General features: G+C 38.1%; 1 protein-coding gene across 6 annotated transcripts in view; it reads right to left on the minus strand.

Moving 5' to 3' along the window:
• Positions 1-19,777, minus strand: part of myo15aa (myosin XVAa) — a 55,750-nt gene that overhangs the window by 34,187 nt on the left and 1,786 nt on the right. For 2 of the 6 annotated variants that reach the window (XR_003674643.1, XM_028455339.1), the window contains exons 1-15: positions 6,728-11,833; positions 5,843-5,925; positions 5,605-5,668; positions 5,411-5,520; positions 5,114-5,188; positions 4,089-4,179; positions 3,980-3,985; positions 3,584-3,687; positions 3,406-3,469; positions 3,210-3,323; positions 2,963-3,124; positions 2,398-2,511; positions 822-880; positions 488-611; positions 35-130 (exon numbers count right to left, since the gene is read on the minus strand). Coding sequence is in view for 5 of the 6 variants with exons in the window: in XM_028455339.1 (XP_028311140.1) it covers positions 35-130; positions 488-611; positions 822-880; positions 2,398-2,511; positions 2,963-3,124; positions 3,210-3,323; positions 3,406-3,469; positions 3,584-3,687; positions 3,980-3,985; positions 4,089-4,179; positions 5,114-5,188; positions 5,411-5,520; positions 5,605-5,668; positions 5,843-5,925; positions 6,728-11,710 (6,249 nt within the window). In the remaining variant the exon portion in view is untranslated. Of the gene's footprint in view, positions 1-34; positions 131-487; positions 612-821; positions 881-2,397; positions 2,512-2,962; positions 3,125-3,209; positions 3,324-3,405; positions 3,470-3,583; positions 3,688-3,979; positions 3,986-4,088; positions 4,180-5,113; positions 5,189-5,410; positions 5,521-5,604; positions 5,669-5,842; positions 5,926-6,727; positions 11,834-17,052; positions 17,152-19,777 lie in introns of those variants that run through there. The other 4 variants (XM_028455343.1, XM_028455342.1, XM_028455340.1 and 1 more) reach the window with 4 other exon arrangements.

The following is a 19,777-nucleotide window of genomic DNA, read 5'->3' on the forward strand; positions in this document are numbered from 1 at the left end:
TGTGTGTGTGTGTGTGTGCGTGCGTGAGACTCACCTGCTCTTCTCTGAAAATGATCTTGTTGAAGAAGAACTGCAGGTATTCATTTGCATAATTAATGCAAAGCTGCTCAAAGCTGTTAAAGGCCAAATCCTGTTCACACACACACACACACACACACACACACACACACACACACACACACACACACAATTTTGAATTTAAAAAAGTATTCTTGTGTAACAAGAATAGTGTTATATGTAATGAATGTCTCCCCCTGTTGGTAATAACATGTGTTCTAATGGAAAGTACACATCTAACCTCAATAATTACTGTAACTGAGGGGAATGGTTGTGTTTTTTCAACAATATCTGTTGGCAAATCGATTCAAATACATGTTGTATTTTACAATATTTAACAGGTGAATAGCAAAGCAGCCTCAATAGCAGTTTTGCACATGCACAACCACTTAAAAGCTTGGAATCACTTATCCACTTTAGTCTGGCCTACCTCAAATCCATAGATGTCAAGGATGGAGATGGACAAAGCGTGTTGACGAGGGTAAACCTGAGCATTGATCCTTTCCGTTAACCAGCGGAAGAGCAGCAGGTACAAGATCTTGGCAATAGCATCTCTGGGTAATAAGATTGTATTGTATATGTGGTACACTGATTTTTTTTTTTTTATGGAAAATACAAATATTCATCAAAAATATCAAACAAATATCTGAAATTACAAATATGACATGTAGAGGCCTACTCCTTAAAAAAATAAGAAAAAATCTCCCTCCTCTCAGAAATAGTCTATATTAATTAAAGAGACATTTTGTATGATTATTTCTCACCTGGCATCAACAGCATTGTCTACAGTCAGAGGCGTGTAGATCTTGTCCCTCATCGTCTCCTGCCAAGAGACAATAGGATAAACAAATCACTCACTGAAGGTAAGTAAGAACATTTTTATTCTTCGTCAACCACATCCAAAGTGCAGTCAAAAAGGTTCTCCCATGTTGTAGTCTTTTTGCATATTGATGGCCCTATTTTGTAGAAACTAAAATTGCAAAGAGTCAAGGACATATAAAGTTAATTTTTTTTTTCTTTTTTGCGCAATTAAACATATTTTGTTAACTTTTAGTAGTATATCAAAATCTTGGACTTTTTTTGTTAAGGTTTTTTGTGTGTGTGTGTGTGTGTGTGTGTTTTAACCAAGTAAGCAACCTTACGCTTTGATTATAATTCTTGATGAAGACAGACATTATTAAAACCAGACGGTATTTGCCTTTTTACAAAATATTTGGCCTTTTAGTTGCAACAAAATGTTAATGCTGTGGTAATGCTTTACATTCATTGTGTATAAAACCATTTAAATATAAATGAATACATATAGAGTAGGGCTGGGCGATATGGCCTTTTATAAATACCGCGATATTTTTAGGCCATGTCACGATACACGATATATATCTCGATATTTTGCATTACCCTTGAATTAACACTTTGATGCACAAAATCACACCAGTATGATGATTCTATATGTCTACATTAAAACATTCTTGATCATACTGCATTAATATATGCCAATTTTAAACTTTCATGCAAAAAAGGGGATATCACAACTAAGTCAAAGTTGACATAACTGTATTTATTAAACAGTGAGTGGCTCAAACATAAAATTGTCAACAGAAAGTGCACGTTCTGTGCAAAATTGTCACAGAGACATTTCAAAACAAGACATTAGTGCAGGATGCAACTCACATGGCATTTCAAAACACAAAATTAAAGTGCACTTTTTGTACATAATGCCACTACAATATTTTAAAAACAAATAGTGCCCTTTTGTGCATAATGCCACTAAGATATTTTAAAAAAAAAAAAAAAAAAAAAAAATATAGAGTGACAGCTAGTGTTGCCATGTCGGAACCCAACTATGATTTATCCCATTAAGAATATTAATAACCCAGACAAAACAAAAATTCTTTATTTTTTAAAACAGAATTTCCAGGATTTAGATATAATGCTGCCATTAATAAGCAGGTAGTAAAAATGATTTAACATTCTCACAAAAATTTGGAAGGAAGTACCCTTAATGAAGAACACAAACACCTAATGTAGCAGTAGCAGCAGCAGCAGCAGCAATGTACTCCTTTCTTGTCAGTCCCTCTTTCACTCTGTGTGGGATCGACACGTGTATGTTCTTTGTATTGGAGTAAGTGACACTCAGGCAGATACAATGCCTTTAATGTAACCACATGTAAGTAAGACTGAGAAGCTGGCAGGCTGTTGTGACACCTGCCTGTCAAGGTTGGTCCAGCTCATCCCTAAGTATATTCCTAGTAGCAGTAATGCTAGAGGTAGTTCATGGCGGGTGATGTAAAAAAGACTAAACCATTTGCAGAGTCAGGTGGGAAACACTGGGATACTGACTGTGACTTTGTGTGTGATGGCTTTCTGGAGACCCTCTGGTGAGATCTGCAGCAGCTCTGCAACCACTCTGATCTCCTGAGCACTGACCACCGATGCCACCTCCTGACCATCAGCCTGCAGTGCAACAGAGAATTGATTTTAATTTTTTTATTAGTATTATTTTAAACAGTTATAACAATCTAAAAAAATTAATAAAATTAAAATCATAGGCGATGTTTGAAATTCTTGCCAGGTGGGAAAATGATTAGTAACATAATTGATAATGTTTACGACAAAAACTTTGCGTCGACGAGTCGTTTAATGTTCGGCTTCATTTTTGCTGCAGCACCATACATGAACTGCTGGGTGCAGTGTTGCTTGACCATTTAAATCGTGAAGAAGAATTGCAACTGAAGAAGAACCAACCTAAAGTCTCAAAAGTTTGGGGCCATTTTACTGAAAACGTAGACTACAACAAATATACATTTTGTACAGTCACTGGGTGTGTATTTGTATATTATGTGCATTATATTAAACTACATGCATGCTTAAAATATGCCTCTGTAGAAATGAAAATAATAATCACCTCATATCTCTGAAAGTAGACATTGCCCAGGTGGAGAATGGATGATAGGACTCTGAAGATGGCCGACTGGTCCTCCGGGGTAAAATGAAGGATTTCCATGGCAGCGAGTAAACGCAAGAAGTCTTCTCCATCATTTTTACCTGTTATCACACAATCACCTCCCTGTAGAGAAACAAGAAGTTGCAATAATTTGACCACCCCAGTTCCCATCAAGAGAAAATATTGTACTGCACACTGTTCTCTCTACCTGGTTTAGGTAATAATATGTCTCTGCTTCCTGCAGGTAAAAAGCCTGCTTTTGCTGCAAAGGAAGACCTGCTAACATCTCATAGAAAATGTGGTAATTCCTTTCGTTTATGGCCTGAAACAGAACCACATGCTTTTTAAACAGAACGACAACAGCTACAAAGTCTACACAGTCATACGACGTATCCGTGTTTCACCTGGAAGACAATGCGGGACTTCTCCAAAAGATACTGGGAGGTTATGGCACCACTGATCACACCACTGGATACATGAGGACACACAAAAAGAAATTTACTCAAACAGAGCAAGAAGCGTAAGATGATTCATAACAGATGATTTACTTATATATTCATTTCATAGATTTGGGGCACTTACTCCTCCAGAAAGACCTCTATGTATTTCCCAAAGCGACTTGAATTATCATTGCGCACAGTTTTGGCATTTCCAAAAGATTCCAGCAAAGGAGCTGCCTCAAGTATCTGCCAAACATAATATTAAACCAAAGAGACAGCAATGAGTAATAAAACAATGCCAGCCTAAGCATTATCACTTTGAAAAGGGTGGATAATTGTTTTTATTCATTTAGCTCTGTTTTACAGATTTTTTTTAGTAACTTCTCTCCTTCTCTGACCTCTGCCATTTTTTTATTAGCTAATATCACTGTTTCAGTCCCCTTGAGAAGAATCAAAAGGATTTCAAGTAATAAAACATTTGACATCAAAAATACTATCACACATCACAGCAAACCATGGGTCTTATATGGGTTTTTACCTCAATCTGTACCCAAGGAAAGCCAGTGCAAAATAACAAACATAAAAGACATAAATCCTCCTTGCAAACAGGAAGAATAATAGTTTTTACTCTGCAGGTGTGTACATACCTGCTGTGCAAGATCACATTTGTGGTGCACTGCTGCTAGATAGCGAAGGATGAGTTTGGTGGCCTCGGTTTTTCCGGACCCACTTTCTCCACTGAAAGATAGACAGAGTTAGCCACTGCACATCGATCCGCAACATCCATAGAGGCATATTACGTACTTTATTCAACACCTCAAAACTCCAAGAAAATTTGTTGGACAAAATATTCAAAATAATCCAGAGCCCACATGAGATAAGGTGTTACACTTTAGTTTGGTGCAATTAAAAGAATGAACAAATGAGCTAAAATCATCTTTTGCATTTCAATATCTCTTGAAAGAGGAATACGCTCGCTGTGTGTTTCTGTGTGTGTGTGTGAACTACCACCATGACTGATTCCAGCATTGTGTTTCAGCTCACAGACCAGTTATCTATCAACCAGTCCATTATTGGTCATTGTACACCAGACGTCATTGACCCCGTTTACATGCTCTCACTGACACGCCTAAACACACACCCAGTCGCACACAGACACTAACATACGTCGGGCACTGAAAGCTTATCGGCTCCTGGCGCAGATCATGCAGGGCTTTCCTTACAGGTTTCTCCTTCAGCCTAAGGTTAGAGTGTTCTGGATTTGTTTGTGCCAGTGCAAGAGTCGATGTATTTTGCGCAATTGTGATTGGTGAATTTAAGGAGTAGTAATAGTTTTTCATTTAGAAAACGATGCTTAGGAAGGGCTGGTGATGGTCACAATTATGGAATAAAATAAATTCATTTATTTAATTGTAATAACAAAACATTCATTGCTGTCTAAAAAAGACTGCACTTATTAGTGTTGACCTTTGACAGCATGTGTAGACAAAGGAAAAAAAAAAGGAAAAGAAAACGATACTGTTTTTGATTGACTGTACATGTTTATGAATTACATAGAACTTAATTTAAAATGTAATATTTGTGAAGTTTGAGGCATTAAAATCATCTACTTTGAAGTGGGATTGACAATTTTATTTAAATGTGGTTTCAAAAATGTAATTTAGCTTCTTACCTGATTATTATGACTTGGTTTTGTTTGGCATCCATCATTTTCAAATGAGCAGCATTTGCTATGGCAAACAAATGCCTGGAATTAAAAGAAATAATATTAGGACTCATCAAAAGAGAGGATTCACATCACTATTCTCTAATATAAAATGTCATATATCATAATACTTTACTATGTGCTGCATTCTACTATATACATAATTCTGACTATAATGTATATAATTTGTGTGTTTGTCTCTTGCTTGTTTTTTTTTTAATAAAGAAAAGTAAAAGTACATAAAGAAGATTTCATGTGACTTACGGAGGGTTCTCTCCCAGCGCACAACCCTTGTACAACAATACCATGTCGGTCCCATAAATGTTGTACAACTTATATGGATTTACAGAAACAAGAATGCTTCCAATATATGTCTGAAAAAATGATAAGGAATAAAGTGATAACATGAAAGGACCATGTTTGTAAACATTTCATTTAAGAAACAAAAAAGGACTCACATAAATAAGCTCTCTGTCGAATCTTTTTCTCATGTTGTGGAGAACAGCGCCTTCATGCATCTCACTGTAAAGAAGTAGTGAGGAGCAAGAACTTATTAAAGGCCCTAAACAAAGATAAAAATAAAAATTTCCTATTCTTGGAAGCTAGGTTTTACCACATTTCAAATGAAAACAAGGATTCTAACAAGAAAAATGTGTGCATAGTAAAGTGGCCACTTGCGCAGTATGTGTAACTTACTCTAGTTGTGTCATATCCTCAATGCCATCCTCTTCTCTTCGCTCTCGGTGTGTCATAGTCGGCAGGCTTCTGATTGAGTACATCTAAAACATGCACATACTAAATAAGAGCGACTGTACATTTAAATAACTGATTCTTAAACACATTAGCATATCCAGATCTTGATTGTCTCTATGTGTTTCTCTTCTCCTCCAATTCCTACATTTTTTTAAAAATTTTAAATTAAATTAAATTAAATTAAATTAAAGTGCGTTCACACCGAACGCGACAGTAGCGACTGCAGTCACTTCAATCGCCCGTGATGAGTCGCTTGAACATAACGGTGCTTTTTGGTCACTCCATCACTTCATCGCTCAGGTGACGTGATGACCAGTGTGTGTGTGTATGGAACCGGTAACAGGGGAGAGAGAGGGCTGATCACTTCTTCTCCGGCTGTATGCTTATAGCACTTATCTGACATGACTTATATGACAGTGCTGCTTTTACAGTTTAAATTATCAACTTATGGTGTTACTAAAGGATGAGTTCACTCAGAATGTAGGCTTATTCAAGGAGTAAACTGCTTTAATTTTGCTCTGGTAAATTGAGGAAGTGTCGAGCCTCCCGCTACAGCCGTCTCACTGTAGCGGAAGGGAGGGGCTGCTGCCTCGGCAGACAGTGAAGGACGGGGGAGTTGTCGCCTGAAGTCGCTTGAAAAGTTAAATTTTTTCAACTTTGAGCAACTAGGTCACGCAGGACCTAGTCGCCAGAATCACACAAGTCGGGTCACTTGAAGAAGCGTCATTTACATTGATTTTGAATGTAATCTAGTCACTTCAGTCGCTACAGTTGCGTTCGGTGTGAACGCACCTTTAGATTAACAACAAAGATTGTGAGAGCCATTACCTTGTCATACCAGCTCCCCAGTGGTTCCCCCTCCCTGCTCAAATTCCACTCTCCTGGATTTTGTTCAGTGGATCCTGTTCCCATCAGGCTCTGAGGTTCCAGAAGATCCCCATCTCTATACATGGACCACTTATTGAGGTTTTGTACTGTCCCATGAGGTAGAATTCTTTCTGTCCCCCATACATCTACATCTTCATGCACCCCTAAGCCATCATTGCCAGGACCCTGTGCCCAGTGCTGTTTTGGGCTGGATCCCTGAACTTGGGGGGACACAACGGCATAAGAGGGTAAATGAAAGGTTGCCCCACGAAGGTGAGGGTTTTGTAAAGCACCAGAGAGGTTGAGCGTTCGAGGTTCTGGGGTGCTAGGTGCACCCAGGCGATTAAATATATTACCTCCTGGGAGACGGTAATTTGCACCGCGAAGATTCAGATTTTTTGTAAAAGCATTAGATAATTCTGGATTTTTTGGTGCAGAGGCGGAATGAGATTGGCTCATCAATGTTCCTTCTGGTAATTTGTAAGCCGCAGATCGTATGTTCGGGTTGCGGAGCGCATTAGAAAAGTTAAAAGATTGTGGTTCAGAGGTTTCTACAGATCCAGGCTGTTTCAAAAAGGATGTGCTTGGAAATTTGTAGGAAGCACCACGAATGTTGGTGTTAAGCAATGCCCCAGACAGTTGAGGGCCTGCAGAGGCTGAGGAGGAAGCTTGATTTTGATTTTGTAGAAACTGTAATGAACCTCCAGGGAGATTAAACTTTGCATTGCGCAAATTGACATTCAAGAGGGCACTTGATAGCCCTGGGGATGATATTGCATCTGCCTTCTGTCCTGCTTCTTGTTGATGGGTTAGAAACGAACCATCTGGTAATCTATAAGAGCCCTGACGAACATTAGAATTAAGAAGAGCTGATGAAAGCATTGGAGAAGGAGGCATGGCAGGAACAGGTGCTGGCTCATTTCTTGTAACCAACGTACCGTTTGGGAGCCTATATGTGGCTTGACGCACATTGGTGTTCAATAGTGCAGTGGAAAGCACAGGTGAAGATAGAGATGATGATGGCAGTGCATCGGACTTGGTTACAAAGGTTCCATCAGGCAAACGATAGGTGGCTTGCCTCAGTCCGGGATTAAGTAAGGCAGAAGACAACATTGGAGAGGAGTGTGGTGATAAATTGGTGGTAGTTGAGGGTGCAACATGGCCCTGTGGCATTGCCAATGAGCCCATTGGAAGCCTTAATGTGGATCCTTGGAATTGTGAGGTTCGCAGTCTATCAGAAAGTAGAAGGGAGCCTTGTCCATGCACCCCTTTTTGTGGTATTGTGGGAGGGGCAGACTCCAAAGAAGGCAATATCGGGGAGGAGTGTTGCTGAAAGGAACTTTGTAGATGTGATGCAAGCATTGTAGGAGATAACCTCGGGGGTAAAATTGCAGTTGGCGATGCATGTACTTCTGTCTGTGAGGGTGTTAATACAGTTGCGTAGAGGTTTGCATTACGCTGTAGAGGAAATGAGTTGGAGGCACCGGCTTGTTTGAGGTAGTGCATCAAAGTATTAGATTGACCAATAGAGACACCTGGGTTTATCATTTGGTTCTGTTGTGCATTACCAGCTACCTCCTGCAGTCCATCAGATACAGTGGTCCTATTTAAAGGTGAGGTGATGCCAGCATTGTTCAAATAAGGATTCTGGAGTCTGCGTCCAAGATTCGGTGAAAGTGGTGGAAGATTTTGAGCATTTGTTTCCTGCTGTATGTTGGGAGTTTGTTGTATGAGAGAGCCATATGTGCCAGTAGAATATGGCACCGAGGGTGAAAGAGGGGAGGAAGGTAAATTAGGTCTTACCATCTGAGATTTTGGTAAAGCACCTGACAGCAGTAGGGATGGGCTTTGTTCCATCAATGTCATACTTTGTGTCCTCGGAAGGGTACTGTGATAAAGACTTTGATGAAGTATTGGTTGAAAGGACACTGGTTCCATACTTGTTGAACTAATTGGTCTGTGAGAGGGTGGGTGAGATAGATATTGGATTGGAGAATGTGACCGGGGCGGAGGAGACATGTGCTGCTGCAGTTGTGGGGATGAAGCACGACTATGAAGCCTATTCAAATGTGACTGAGGAGAAAAAGAACCATTATGATTCAAAGAAGGCTGTGGAGTGCTCGGGGGAGCTGGAGGAGGTCCTCTAAATGACTGTCTCGAATGAAAAGAATATTGGTTTCTGGGATCTCTAACTAATGGTTGTCCTCGCCCAACAGGTCTTTGAAAGCCCCTTTGAGGAGTACCAATTCGCTTGGACCCCCTTAATTCAACAGGACGGGAACCTGTCCTTGCTAACACTGGTGTCCCAGCAATGGTTGATGAAGGAACATGGCCACTATGAATGGATGACCTGAATGGGGCTACTTGCTGAGTGATGGGAGTCCTCCTTCTACTGTGTCTCTCTGAGTAGGGGTTTACTGGATATGGTTTTACAGCTCGCATAGGTACATGAGTGCGACCCCCAGCACTAAACCTAAATCTATGAGAAGAAAATCGTGGGGGTGGGGATTGTTTTACAGCATGTAGTGGTGTGGAAGAGGATGACTGAGATCTTTCAAGGTGAGATGGACTTCTTCTTCCAACAAATGGTACAGAAGATGATGTAGATTGCCTCATTTTAAATGTAGGTTTTCTTTCTTTGAGCAAATTTTGTCTAGAAGATGACAATGATACACTATCTGGTAGGGGGTGGTGTCTGAAAGAAAGCGTTGGAGAAGCTGGTGGGCTTACTTTTTTTCTGAGCGATAAATGGGGAGAAGCTCTGGGGCTAGAAAATTGAGAGTGAGGAGGTATTGGCGAGGGAACTTTTTGTCTTCTTGTAAGACTTGGTTGTGCTCGTATCGGAACCCTCTTTTGAGGCGGTAATGAGGAAAAATTGGGACTTGGTGGTCTCCCCCTCTCAACCGGGGATAGTGGCCTTTGTCTCGCCATTGGGCACTGATGAAAAATTGCACGCCTTTGTAAACGAGGTGAAAGGTGAGATTCTGAATAAAATCCGGTTTGGAAGTCCATGTGATTTGGTGGAGGCTGAGATGACAGTGGTGTCATCAGGTGAGTTGAAATGTGCCTACGTGATAACTGAGGTGATGAAGCAATGCTCTCTTGTACTAGCCCAGTTGCGGCCATTGGTAAATGCGTTGGTGTGAAAAAGACTGGCTGTACAGGTTGGATCACTGGAGACATTTGCTCCATCTGGGTTAAATTTAGATCTTGTGGCACTGTTGTGGGGTATAGCTGAGGGGACAACGGAAGGGTTTGTACAGTTGGTGATAAGTGCCTTGATGAATCAGTGTAAGGAACATGTGTAAGATGAGGAGGAAGATGATACTGTTCAATGCCCATAGGGGGGGGCAAAGGGGTTTGTCCTAGAAGAGTGGCGGTTTGTTGTTGGTTTGTGACAGTAGGGTAATAGGGTTGAGCCAAAGGGTTTATTATAAAAGGCTGCTGATGTTGCACACCTGATATGTTTTCCAAAGGGTTTTGTGCAAAAACTGGATTAGGAGAGGGTGATAGTGGTGCTGGAGGCTGGCTTTGAGGAGGTGGGGGAAATGTTTCAACTTCCAATCTGTCCTTCCCAAACAATCTAACCTGGGGTCTTGGAACCTTGAATTGCTGAGCTGAAATTAGCTCAGCTTCAGAATGGAAAAGATTTTCCTGTCCATTCACCTGTCCGAACCTAAGCGCATCCAAGCCAGGATCCAGAAGTAACGGTTGTTGATATGGATAATAAAAAGTAGCAGGCTGTGAAATGCCTAAGTCTGGATGGTTGTTTGGACTTGAGAAAGCAGGATAGCTACCATTCATCTGTCCATATGAGTCTGCCAATCCATAGCTTGAATGCATATTGTTATTTAGGTAATAGCCATACAATGCCGGGTCATATGGGTCATAGAACCTATCCATTGGATCATAGAATGTGTATTGCTGAGGTGCCATTGGATACAGCATTCCATCTTCACCTTCATAGTACTCCACACCTTCTTCACCGTAGTACTCATCATACTCATCCTCATAAAAACCAAAATGAGGGCTATGATAGTAATCCAAATTAGAATCATAGTAAAATTCATCATCATCATCATAAAAGTGTCCTTCTTCATCAAAGTAACCGTATTCATCTTCCCAGTCTTCATCATCATTGTACTCTACTTCTTCACCATAAATACCGGCACCGTATGGTTCATATGTCAAAGGCTCTCTCTGATAACCTCTTGGTCTCCACTGGTTGTGATTATCATCCTCATACCCATATTGATCATTAACATAGTCATAGCCCTCATTGTAATGTGTGTGTCTTCCATTAGCAGTTCTCTGAGCAAATGATAGGCTCTTTTGTCCTCGTCTGCCCTTTTCTCTAAGCCATTGTTGTTCTTTGGAAGCCAAAAACTTGCCAGTCAACCAATTTGTTGCTGCAGAAATTTTTCCTAACATCCAGCTTTTACTTTTGAATCCTGAACCAGGACTTGTCTTTTTAAACATGCCTTTAAATTTCCCTCCCAGTCCTTTTGCCTCTGATACCATTTTCCCTTTACCTTCTAAACTGGATAGATTAATTGCCTTTTTGGGGGGTTCCTTTTTATTGAAAGTGAAGCCAGAAAGACCTGGATTTTTGTCTCCAGCTGATTTTGCTCCAAAACCAGAGAAAAGCTTACTATTGCCTAAAAGTGGTTTCTTTTCAGCCTTCGGTTTCTTTTTCTTTGAGAGTCGCATGAAAAGACGGGAGGTGCTTTTGAGGTTAACATTTCGTTTTGGTTTTTGAGGCTGTTTTGATGGTATGCTAAAGAGGGAAGCTTTTCCTGTAAGGCCTGTTATTGTTTTGGAGGCTCCTCTCAGATTAGCTGTTAAATCGACTCCTTTCTGTGGTTTACTTGCCACGTTCTTTTGCCCCTCAGCAACAAGGTTCATCATTGCCTGAGAGGTTCCTTTGGGCTTCAACCCCTTCATCGCCACAGCCTTTGATGCACCTTTTAAAGCTGATTTCCCTTTCCCTTTATTCTGCTTTTTGTTGACTTCCTCTTCTTCATGCTCCTCTTCCACATTTGCCACCTGTTCTTCCTCTGACCCTTCATCTGACACATTGGCAGGCTTCTTAGCTTTCCCCTTCCCCTTCCCCTCGGCTTTTTTCCCTCCTTTTTTTGCCACCTCTTGCTTGCCTTTTTTGGGTGGCATGATGGATCATCACTGAATTTATTCTTTAAATAATATGTTTTAAAATCCTATACGTTTTTTGTATAGGAGTTCATAAATATGAATATTGAGATGTAATCTTGATGATAGTAAATGTAACGATATCCACTCAGAACCAAATGTTTCAATGTCTTCTCTTCTTTCTTCTTCCATCACCTTGAGACTCCAAAATACAAACTAAAGCACACTTGGTCCCAAATAAACCAAAGCTCTAAAACTCTATTGATAGCACAGTGTTTGAATCTCAGCCATTGCTCATATTTCAGTATGTCTTCATTCTCCAGAAAAGTTTTCTGTGTATCAAAAGAAAAACAGATACCTATGTTTGAATACAAAAGAGAAAATATTAATCCTGCTGGTTACTTGAAGTCACAATTTTACCCCACTTGTTGTTTGTCATTCACCTAGTTTCTGTATAAGTCCAAGGAAAAAGTCACAGAATAACTGCTCCTGGATCCAATCTTCCACAAAAGTAGCCTCTCAAGATCACATGGTGGCGAACCGACCCTTATGTCCTGTTGACAGTCTTGCGCAGTTCTTTGTGTGACTGCCATTGTTAGTAAATTCTGTGAATCCACCTGTGAATCGTCCTCTTGGCTGTTGCACCAATCTTCACAGAATCCCCGCCAACAAGGAGCGCCAGTGTGAGTACGATGGTGTGAGTGCCTCTGTTCAGGGATACCCTTCCCTTTGTCTGAGAGTAGGTTTGCATTTGGGTTGTATCCTCCCACATACACGTCAGCTTGCCTTTGTGACCTCCTGCAATCCTTTGCATCTTACTCTTGTTACTCCGTAGAAATCCTCTATCTCAGCTTGATTATTCATCAGGTTTGCCATGCATTTAAAAATGTATATTTTCATGAAAATTGTACTTGTTTATCTGAGGGAGTCTCCCTCATTAGAGTTGCAAATGGCACCATAATGTGGCCATTATTGCCCAATGGTAACACAATCTAGTGGCTCACTTGTGTGTGAATAATTCAACATGGCTGAGCTGTTGCTAAACTGTGTCTGAGAGGCAAAGTGCCCCAAGCCAAAAAACACACATCAGAGAGTAGGGCATAAATGTTCACACCATAGGCAAAAGTTAATGTACAGTACTTACCTGCGGTATATTTTTGGCTCATTTACATACTTCTGACAAAAAAGAAAATCAAGACTTTGTAGAAATCAACATTTGTTAATTTTGATTATTTAATGAATGAAATTGGGCCAATTAATCATTGTATGCATTGGAACACAGCTGTGAGCACATCTGCAATCACATAAAGTTTGACCCATAACTGATTAAAGTCTTCTGTAATAACAGGACATTACACATTAACACCAAGCATTGGTGTGTATAATTTCAATTTATATATGTTGTGTATTATCTGAAACTTGATATAAAAGTAGTGCAATTAGTGCACACTGCTATTAAACCATATGTTGTTCATTATTATTATCATATAGAACATGATAAGTGGCTTACAAATAATAGTAACCATCAGAATGTAAACAAAAGTTATTGATCGTGCACATTTATTTTAGTAACATGCCATATTTTTGGCTCACTTCATTTGTTATGATAGGTTCAAACTACATGCAGTATTATGTTTTTAATTTTTTTTTTATTATTTTGGAGCAAAAATTAACATTTTCTGCACATTTGGGGAATATCACCATCCTTAGAAATACAAATTTTATCTGCTGAAATCACAGTCATCACCCACACAATTGCACAAGGGGGCTTTTAGTCCAGAGTTCAAAATGGAACTACACCTGCGCGGCACATGGTCGTATAGGGGAGCCGTTGTAGATTTGCTGAACATTGTCTGATCTGGCCCGGGATCACTGATGATAGTACAACATTAATTCATTGATGACGGGCTGATATTCCAGGAGGTCATCTCAGTGGCAGATATGAATGTTTAATGACTGCCCTGTGTTCTTTCTACGCACCTTGGATAAAACATTCATCGCAGGCCGCTCTAAATATACCACAAAGAACCAGCCCCATCCTGGCGTTGGCCCAAACCGATATATTATACATATGGGCCAGTGTCAGGGGTTAACAACCAGAGACCATCGAGATGAGGGATGAAAGCAGCAGCAATCAGCCATTTATCAATTACAATACAGATACAATCGGCCTTTTTTTTTTACCAAGACGCAAAGATAAACAGAAGTGTATAATCACTTACTCTTGGCGTCTTTTGTTTGTGTTTTATTCAAACCAAGGAAAGTTGGAATTGACTGACAGCACTGACCTAAAATGTGATCTGATCTGCAATTAGCATTACAACAATCTGTGTACAGACTTTATAGCAACAACAACAACAACAGCAGGTCTTGGTATCATGAAGAAGCTGAGATAAGAATAAAGACACAATGAAGACACAAAAGAGAGTTAAAATTCCCTCAGCCCTTCAGGTCAAAAAAAATAGGGATGAAAAAAACAGATTATTTATCCTATTTGACACTTTTGCACAGAGAGAGAGAGAGAGAGAGAGAGAGTGATGTTTGTGCAAGTGAGGGACTAAGATGGTGAGAGTCTCTTGGCGTGCGTGCCAATACCTGACAGCACGCTCTCAGCAGGCGCACTCAGTGACACGAGAGCTAATCAGCAATGTCACCTTAGCACTCCAACTGGCTGATTTAGTGACAGTGGACACACACACATGCAGCACTCAGGTGTGACCGTTAATGAAAATTACATGTAATCAATGAATCATTCAGAGCCACTTAGACAGTGACAGACATCCAGACTATACATTCATTAGAAAATTGTAAGAATGTACCAAACATACTAGTATTAGCTGTTCAAAAGATTAAAAAACATAGTCTCCATTTCCTGTCATTTAAAAATCTCACACCTTCATCGTCCTAGCCTGCTTCATCCTATGGGTCTGTTGTTGTCTACTCTAGCTAACAGCGGTGTAAGGTGGGGTTCCTTAAGGACCCCAGTCTGTCACCATGACAACACACTGATACAATCATATACATGTCTGTTTTGTTGAACCAAATATAAAGGTTTTCTACTGAATGAAGGCAACCAGAGTACAAAGTAAAAAAAAAGTTAATTAATAAATATTACTATATTAACACTGAAATAAATTGTAGATATGATATTTGTATATTTTTTAATTTATTTTAATTTATGTTTTTTGGGGGTTATTTGTGCTCACTGTTTAGGGCTCTTTAACTCTAATCTCTTGTTTTAAAAAAATCTGGACATTGAGGAAAAAAATACTATCGAAACCAATTCTAATTCATCATTATGGTCCACATGAAAACATGCACTGAAGAAAAAATAATAATAATTTACTATTAGTATTAGAGTAAATACAGTAGATAAGATGACTGATGCATCTAAATAAGTCTATACATTTTCCCAAAAAATGTGTTTGGTTGGAAACACGTAAGGAGTTAAATTTATGATAAAAGGCATTGATAAAAAAAGAAAAAAGAGACGTGAACCTGAATCTGTAATAAATATGTCAAAGATAATCTATGCACAACTGAGGAACCTCACTTCTTTATGATAATGACTTGTTTTTTGTCGTACTTTACCATCTCCATTACGTTCTATGATAATGATTTAGTAATGTTGACTGTGATTACATATCAACATTTTCAAATGAAGTTGAACAGTAGACGTTTCTGGCTAGAGGCAGATTATCCAATTGCATAGAGTCCCACGAGCCACTAGGAGGACCCAATGCTGAGTCGTCTGCCTGGAGACGAATAAAATATACCTGTATTTATCCCTAATGTGCTTTAAATAAAATATACATAGATAATACACTACTATCATAAGTTATAGTTAATGATTTTGACGCTTAATTTAGTCAAAGTCATTAAATCCCTAATTTGACATCAGTTGGTATTATGGGAATTATTGACAGGTACCCATCAGCAGGGTTGGGATCAATTACATTTTTCAGTTACAATTACGTTTTCAATTACCCATGTTTAATTACAATTAAATTACGATGACAGTGAGCAGTATTTTTTTTCCAATTACATTTAAATTACAGTTATTTTTTATCCTCAGAAAGTAACATTCTCAGTTACAGTTCAAGAACAATTCATCACAATTACTGAACATGAAATAACTATTATAAATAAAATAATTTCTTTCCTATCTATTGGTTACTTGTCAGGCTTCCTAATCAATGAAAATATAGGTTTTAATATTATTGGTGTGGGCATACCATTTAAATGGTAAAATGTGGGAAAGCTTGATATAAAATATATTTTAATAATTGTTAAATACATATGTGTAGAACTGTACATAGAACGGTAACATAGTTCTCCAGTTTTGCATTAAACTATAGTTGTCAATTTTTATAAAATTTTCATGTAAATTAATTATTAAGTCAATTATCTGAACTCAATTACAATTTAATTTTGATTATGACAGCAACAGACTTTTTTTTAAAATACAATTATAATTACGCCAGAATTGTTATTGATTATCAATTACGCAATTACAATTATGATTGACCCCAACCCTGCCCATTAGTCAGCAGCTCAAAGCTATAGAAACGGTTCTGGTTCTGTCACAGAATTGACATTGTAAATTATAGAAGCTTAAAGATTCTGCAAGAATACTGTCTGTCCTCTTATCCTGTTGATTACATGCAAATAACAACAATATTTTTGTTTTAAATAGCAATTAATCGCCACCTCTAAATATCTGTGAACATCTGTACATAATTTTATATTCACACTATGCTGAGATGCTAAGAGTTTATCATTTTTTTAATTGTAATGTTATAAAATATGTAGTTATCTGATTTCTTAATCAGAAAATTAAAGCTACTGTGAAGTTGCTGTTGCACTTTTGCTTAAACCTGGGTTAAAGCTTGAAATTGTTGAATGACAGAGTCTCATTTACTTTTTATTTTGGGATTGTTCTAAGCATTTTAACTCTTGAGGAGAATCAAAGCAATAAAGTTGCACTTTTGAAAATGAATCTGATGTCTGCAGTCATTTTTAAGTGCATTGATAAAAAAAAAAAAAAAAGAAAGAAAATCGAATCGAAACATGATTTTGTCTTTAAAAAATCTGAGATTTTTTTTAGGCAAAATCGCCCAGCCCTACTATGAGCTCACCTTGATAAGTCCTCTGAATGAAGAAGACTACTTCCAATGCATCCGTCCCAAATATATCTGCTGAATCTGCTCTGAGGATTAAACCATCCCTGCCTCCTGTGTGGATGTGCCTCTTTCTTCCCTGTTTGCCTCTTTTTATAATGGACACACACATTAAAAACACCCACCCACAGACAACACAATGGGACTTGAATTGTAAACAAGTTTGCACATGGAGTGAATGGCTGAGATTAATGTATGATGATGAGACACATATGGTCCATGAGCTAAAAGAGATTGGATTTCTTAGCAAGCATGACACAAGCATATACTCATCTTTGTGTATCACTACTTTTACCTCAACACTCAATGCTATATAGGCAAAAAATGACTGGGACACACACATGCACACACACACACACACACACACACAGTACGCTATCATCATCCCACACTTGGGCTCCCACGTCACAGCCTTAAGAGTGACATCCTATAAATCTCCATCTCTATGACAATAGTGTGTGAGTCATCAGTGCATCTGTGCTCGTACCCGCCTTATCACAACTCATCACACACACACACGTACACACAACACAACACAACAGTGATGATTTGTTTCACACTGCCAAAATGATCACTACCAATACTCTGCATTGTCTACAAATCACATTTTTTTCACCAACAACACTCAGAAACAGCATTTTTTTTATTGGTTTTTTTTCTTTTCTTTTTTTTTTTGCCATTTTTTTTTATCCTCTATTTATATTTCAGAATATTTATTCCTGCTGTAATCTCCTAATATTCCCGTTCCGAGACTAATGAAGAAATATTTTCAAATGTGTATTAGATTGAGACAGATGATGAAATACTGTGAAGAGGAGTAACAGCAGCAACAATGACTGCAGACGAGAACACATCACAAAAAAAAAAAAAAAAAAAAAAAAAAAGGGAAGAAAAGAGGTTGGATGTAAAATTATCTGTGTTCAAATTAGGGGACGGATCTAGATAAGCATAATGCTTTTTTCCGTCGCCCTTTCCGGCATGAAAAAAGGACAAAAAAAAAAAAAAAAAAAAAAAAAAACAATGATGTGATTTTGCTCTGAATGTCAAATGAATTTCTGTGAATGCAACCATGTCGGAAATGAACTGAATAAATAAAAAAATAAATAAAATAAAATAATACAATACATAACATCTGACATAAGGTCTATCAAGGAGCTTGTGTGCGTCCAAAACAAAAACATTCGTTGGTTCATAAGCCATGCAAACAATACACAATGGATCATAGAGTCACGTTAAAAAGGGTAATAATGTTTTCACTGTTTACAGTCATAGAGAATGAGTACAATAATGTTGGTGTTTGCTCAGGTGTCACTAAAGAACCAAGCAGTGGTTGAGTTGTTTTTCTGTAAGGTCCAACCTTTCTATGCACATTAATACTGTTTTTTAAATCTGTAGAGCGTAAAATAAACATTCCTTTCACAAAGGTAACACGCAGCATGGACGACAATTAGCAGTCGTCTACCTTACACATTGTGTACTTGACTCATGTACTGTACGTTCGGATTTTAAACTCTTTGTTTCGATAAATCAGTGCATTAAACTGGACTTTTAAGTCCATGTGATGCCATCTGTGTAAACAGTACATCTGTTGTCATGTAAACAGACTAATACGTATGATAATAAAGGCTAATTATTATTAAAGGCTTTGTTAAAGCCTGTGGTCGTCATCATGGCCAGCGAAGCAGTGGAAAACCTCTGACTTGGGTTGGATATATTTTTGAGTTAATATGTAGTAATGTCCAAATAGTAGTTTATTCTCTTTGTAAAAATAAATAAATTAAAAAAAAAACATTTGTCATTGACTTGCTGCCTGATTTAAATTCAATAAAACTCCAGGAACTCAGCAACCATACGAAATAATTGTTTTCCTACCTTTGCCATTTGTTAAAAAAACAAACAAACAAACAAAAAAATAAAACAGTGCATCTAAAAATAATACTTAATAAATACATACATAGCCATTAGCCCTTTTTTCAATAGCCTCCTATTTGTTTTATTGATTTACAGTAGCAGACTTGGTCTTTTTCCTGTGTTCAAAGTGACAAACATGACAAATCTGAGCAATTTTAGCATTCTAATGTTGTCTTTTTAGTGGGTCTTCATGTGTTTCAACAACATTTCTAGTGTGTCTGGTTTAAAAATTAAATTCTCGACAATGCATCTTGATTTTAAAAAGAGCATAAAGAAAGACAATGAGGGCTGGTTATATTGTTATCTTAGAAGACAAATATAAATGCCTCACATTCCCCTGGTTAGGAATCACTGTAATCAGCTAATCTATATTTGAAGGGGAAAAAAGTGGAAAAAATAAATACAAATTGGAGTTTCTCTTTAGCCACGGGTTAGCTTTTTGAAATTAAATGGCCAGTTATCATATAAATATACTATTCTGTTTAGATGCAATGCTTGTGTAGATGTAGCAACAAAATGATATTTTATTTATTTTATTTTATTTATCTGCTTCCGGTTAGCCTGTCCAATGAAAGTGAACCTGGTCAACACGTGGTCAGCTAGTTCCCTCAGCAGTTCTTCTTCTACGGTCTTTATCTGCAGCACGCTCATCATAGTTTACTTAAAGAAATTAATTAAAACATAACGTAGATCGTTGTAAAAACTAAAAATTTGGTGGGTTTTTTTGTTTTTGTTTTTTCCTTTTTTTGTGCACCAAATTGTTTTAGCTTAG

This window comes from Gouania willdenowi, chromosome 8, assembly GCF_900634775.1.
Source record: "Gouania willdenowi chromosome 8, fGouWil2.1, whole genome shotgun sequence".
Taxonomy (NCBI): Eukaryota; Metazoa; Chordata; class Actinopteri; order Blenniiformes; family Gobiesocidae; genus Gouania; species Gouania willdenowi.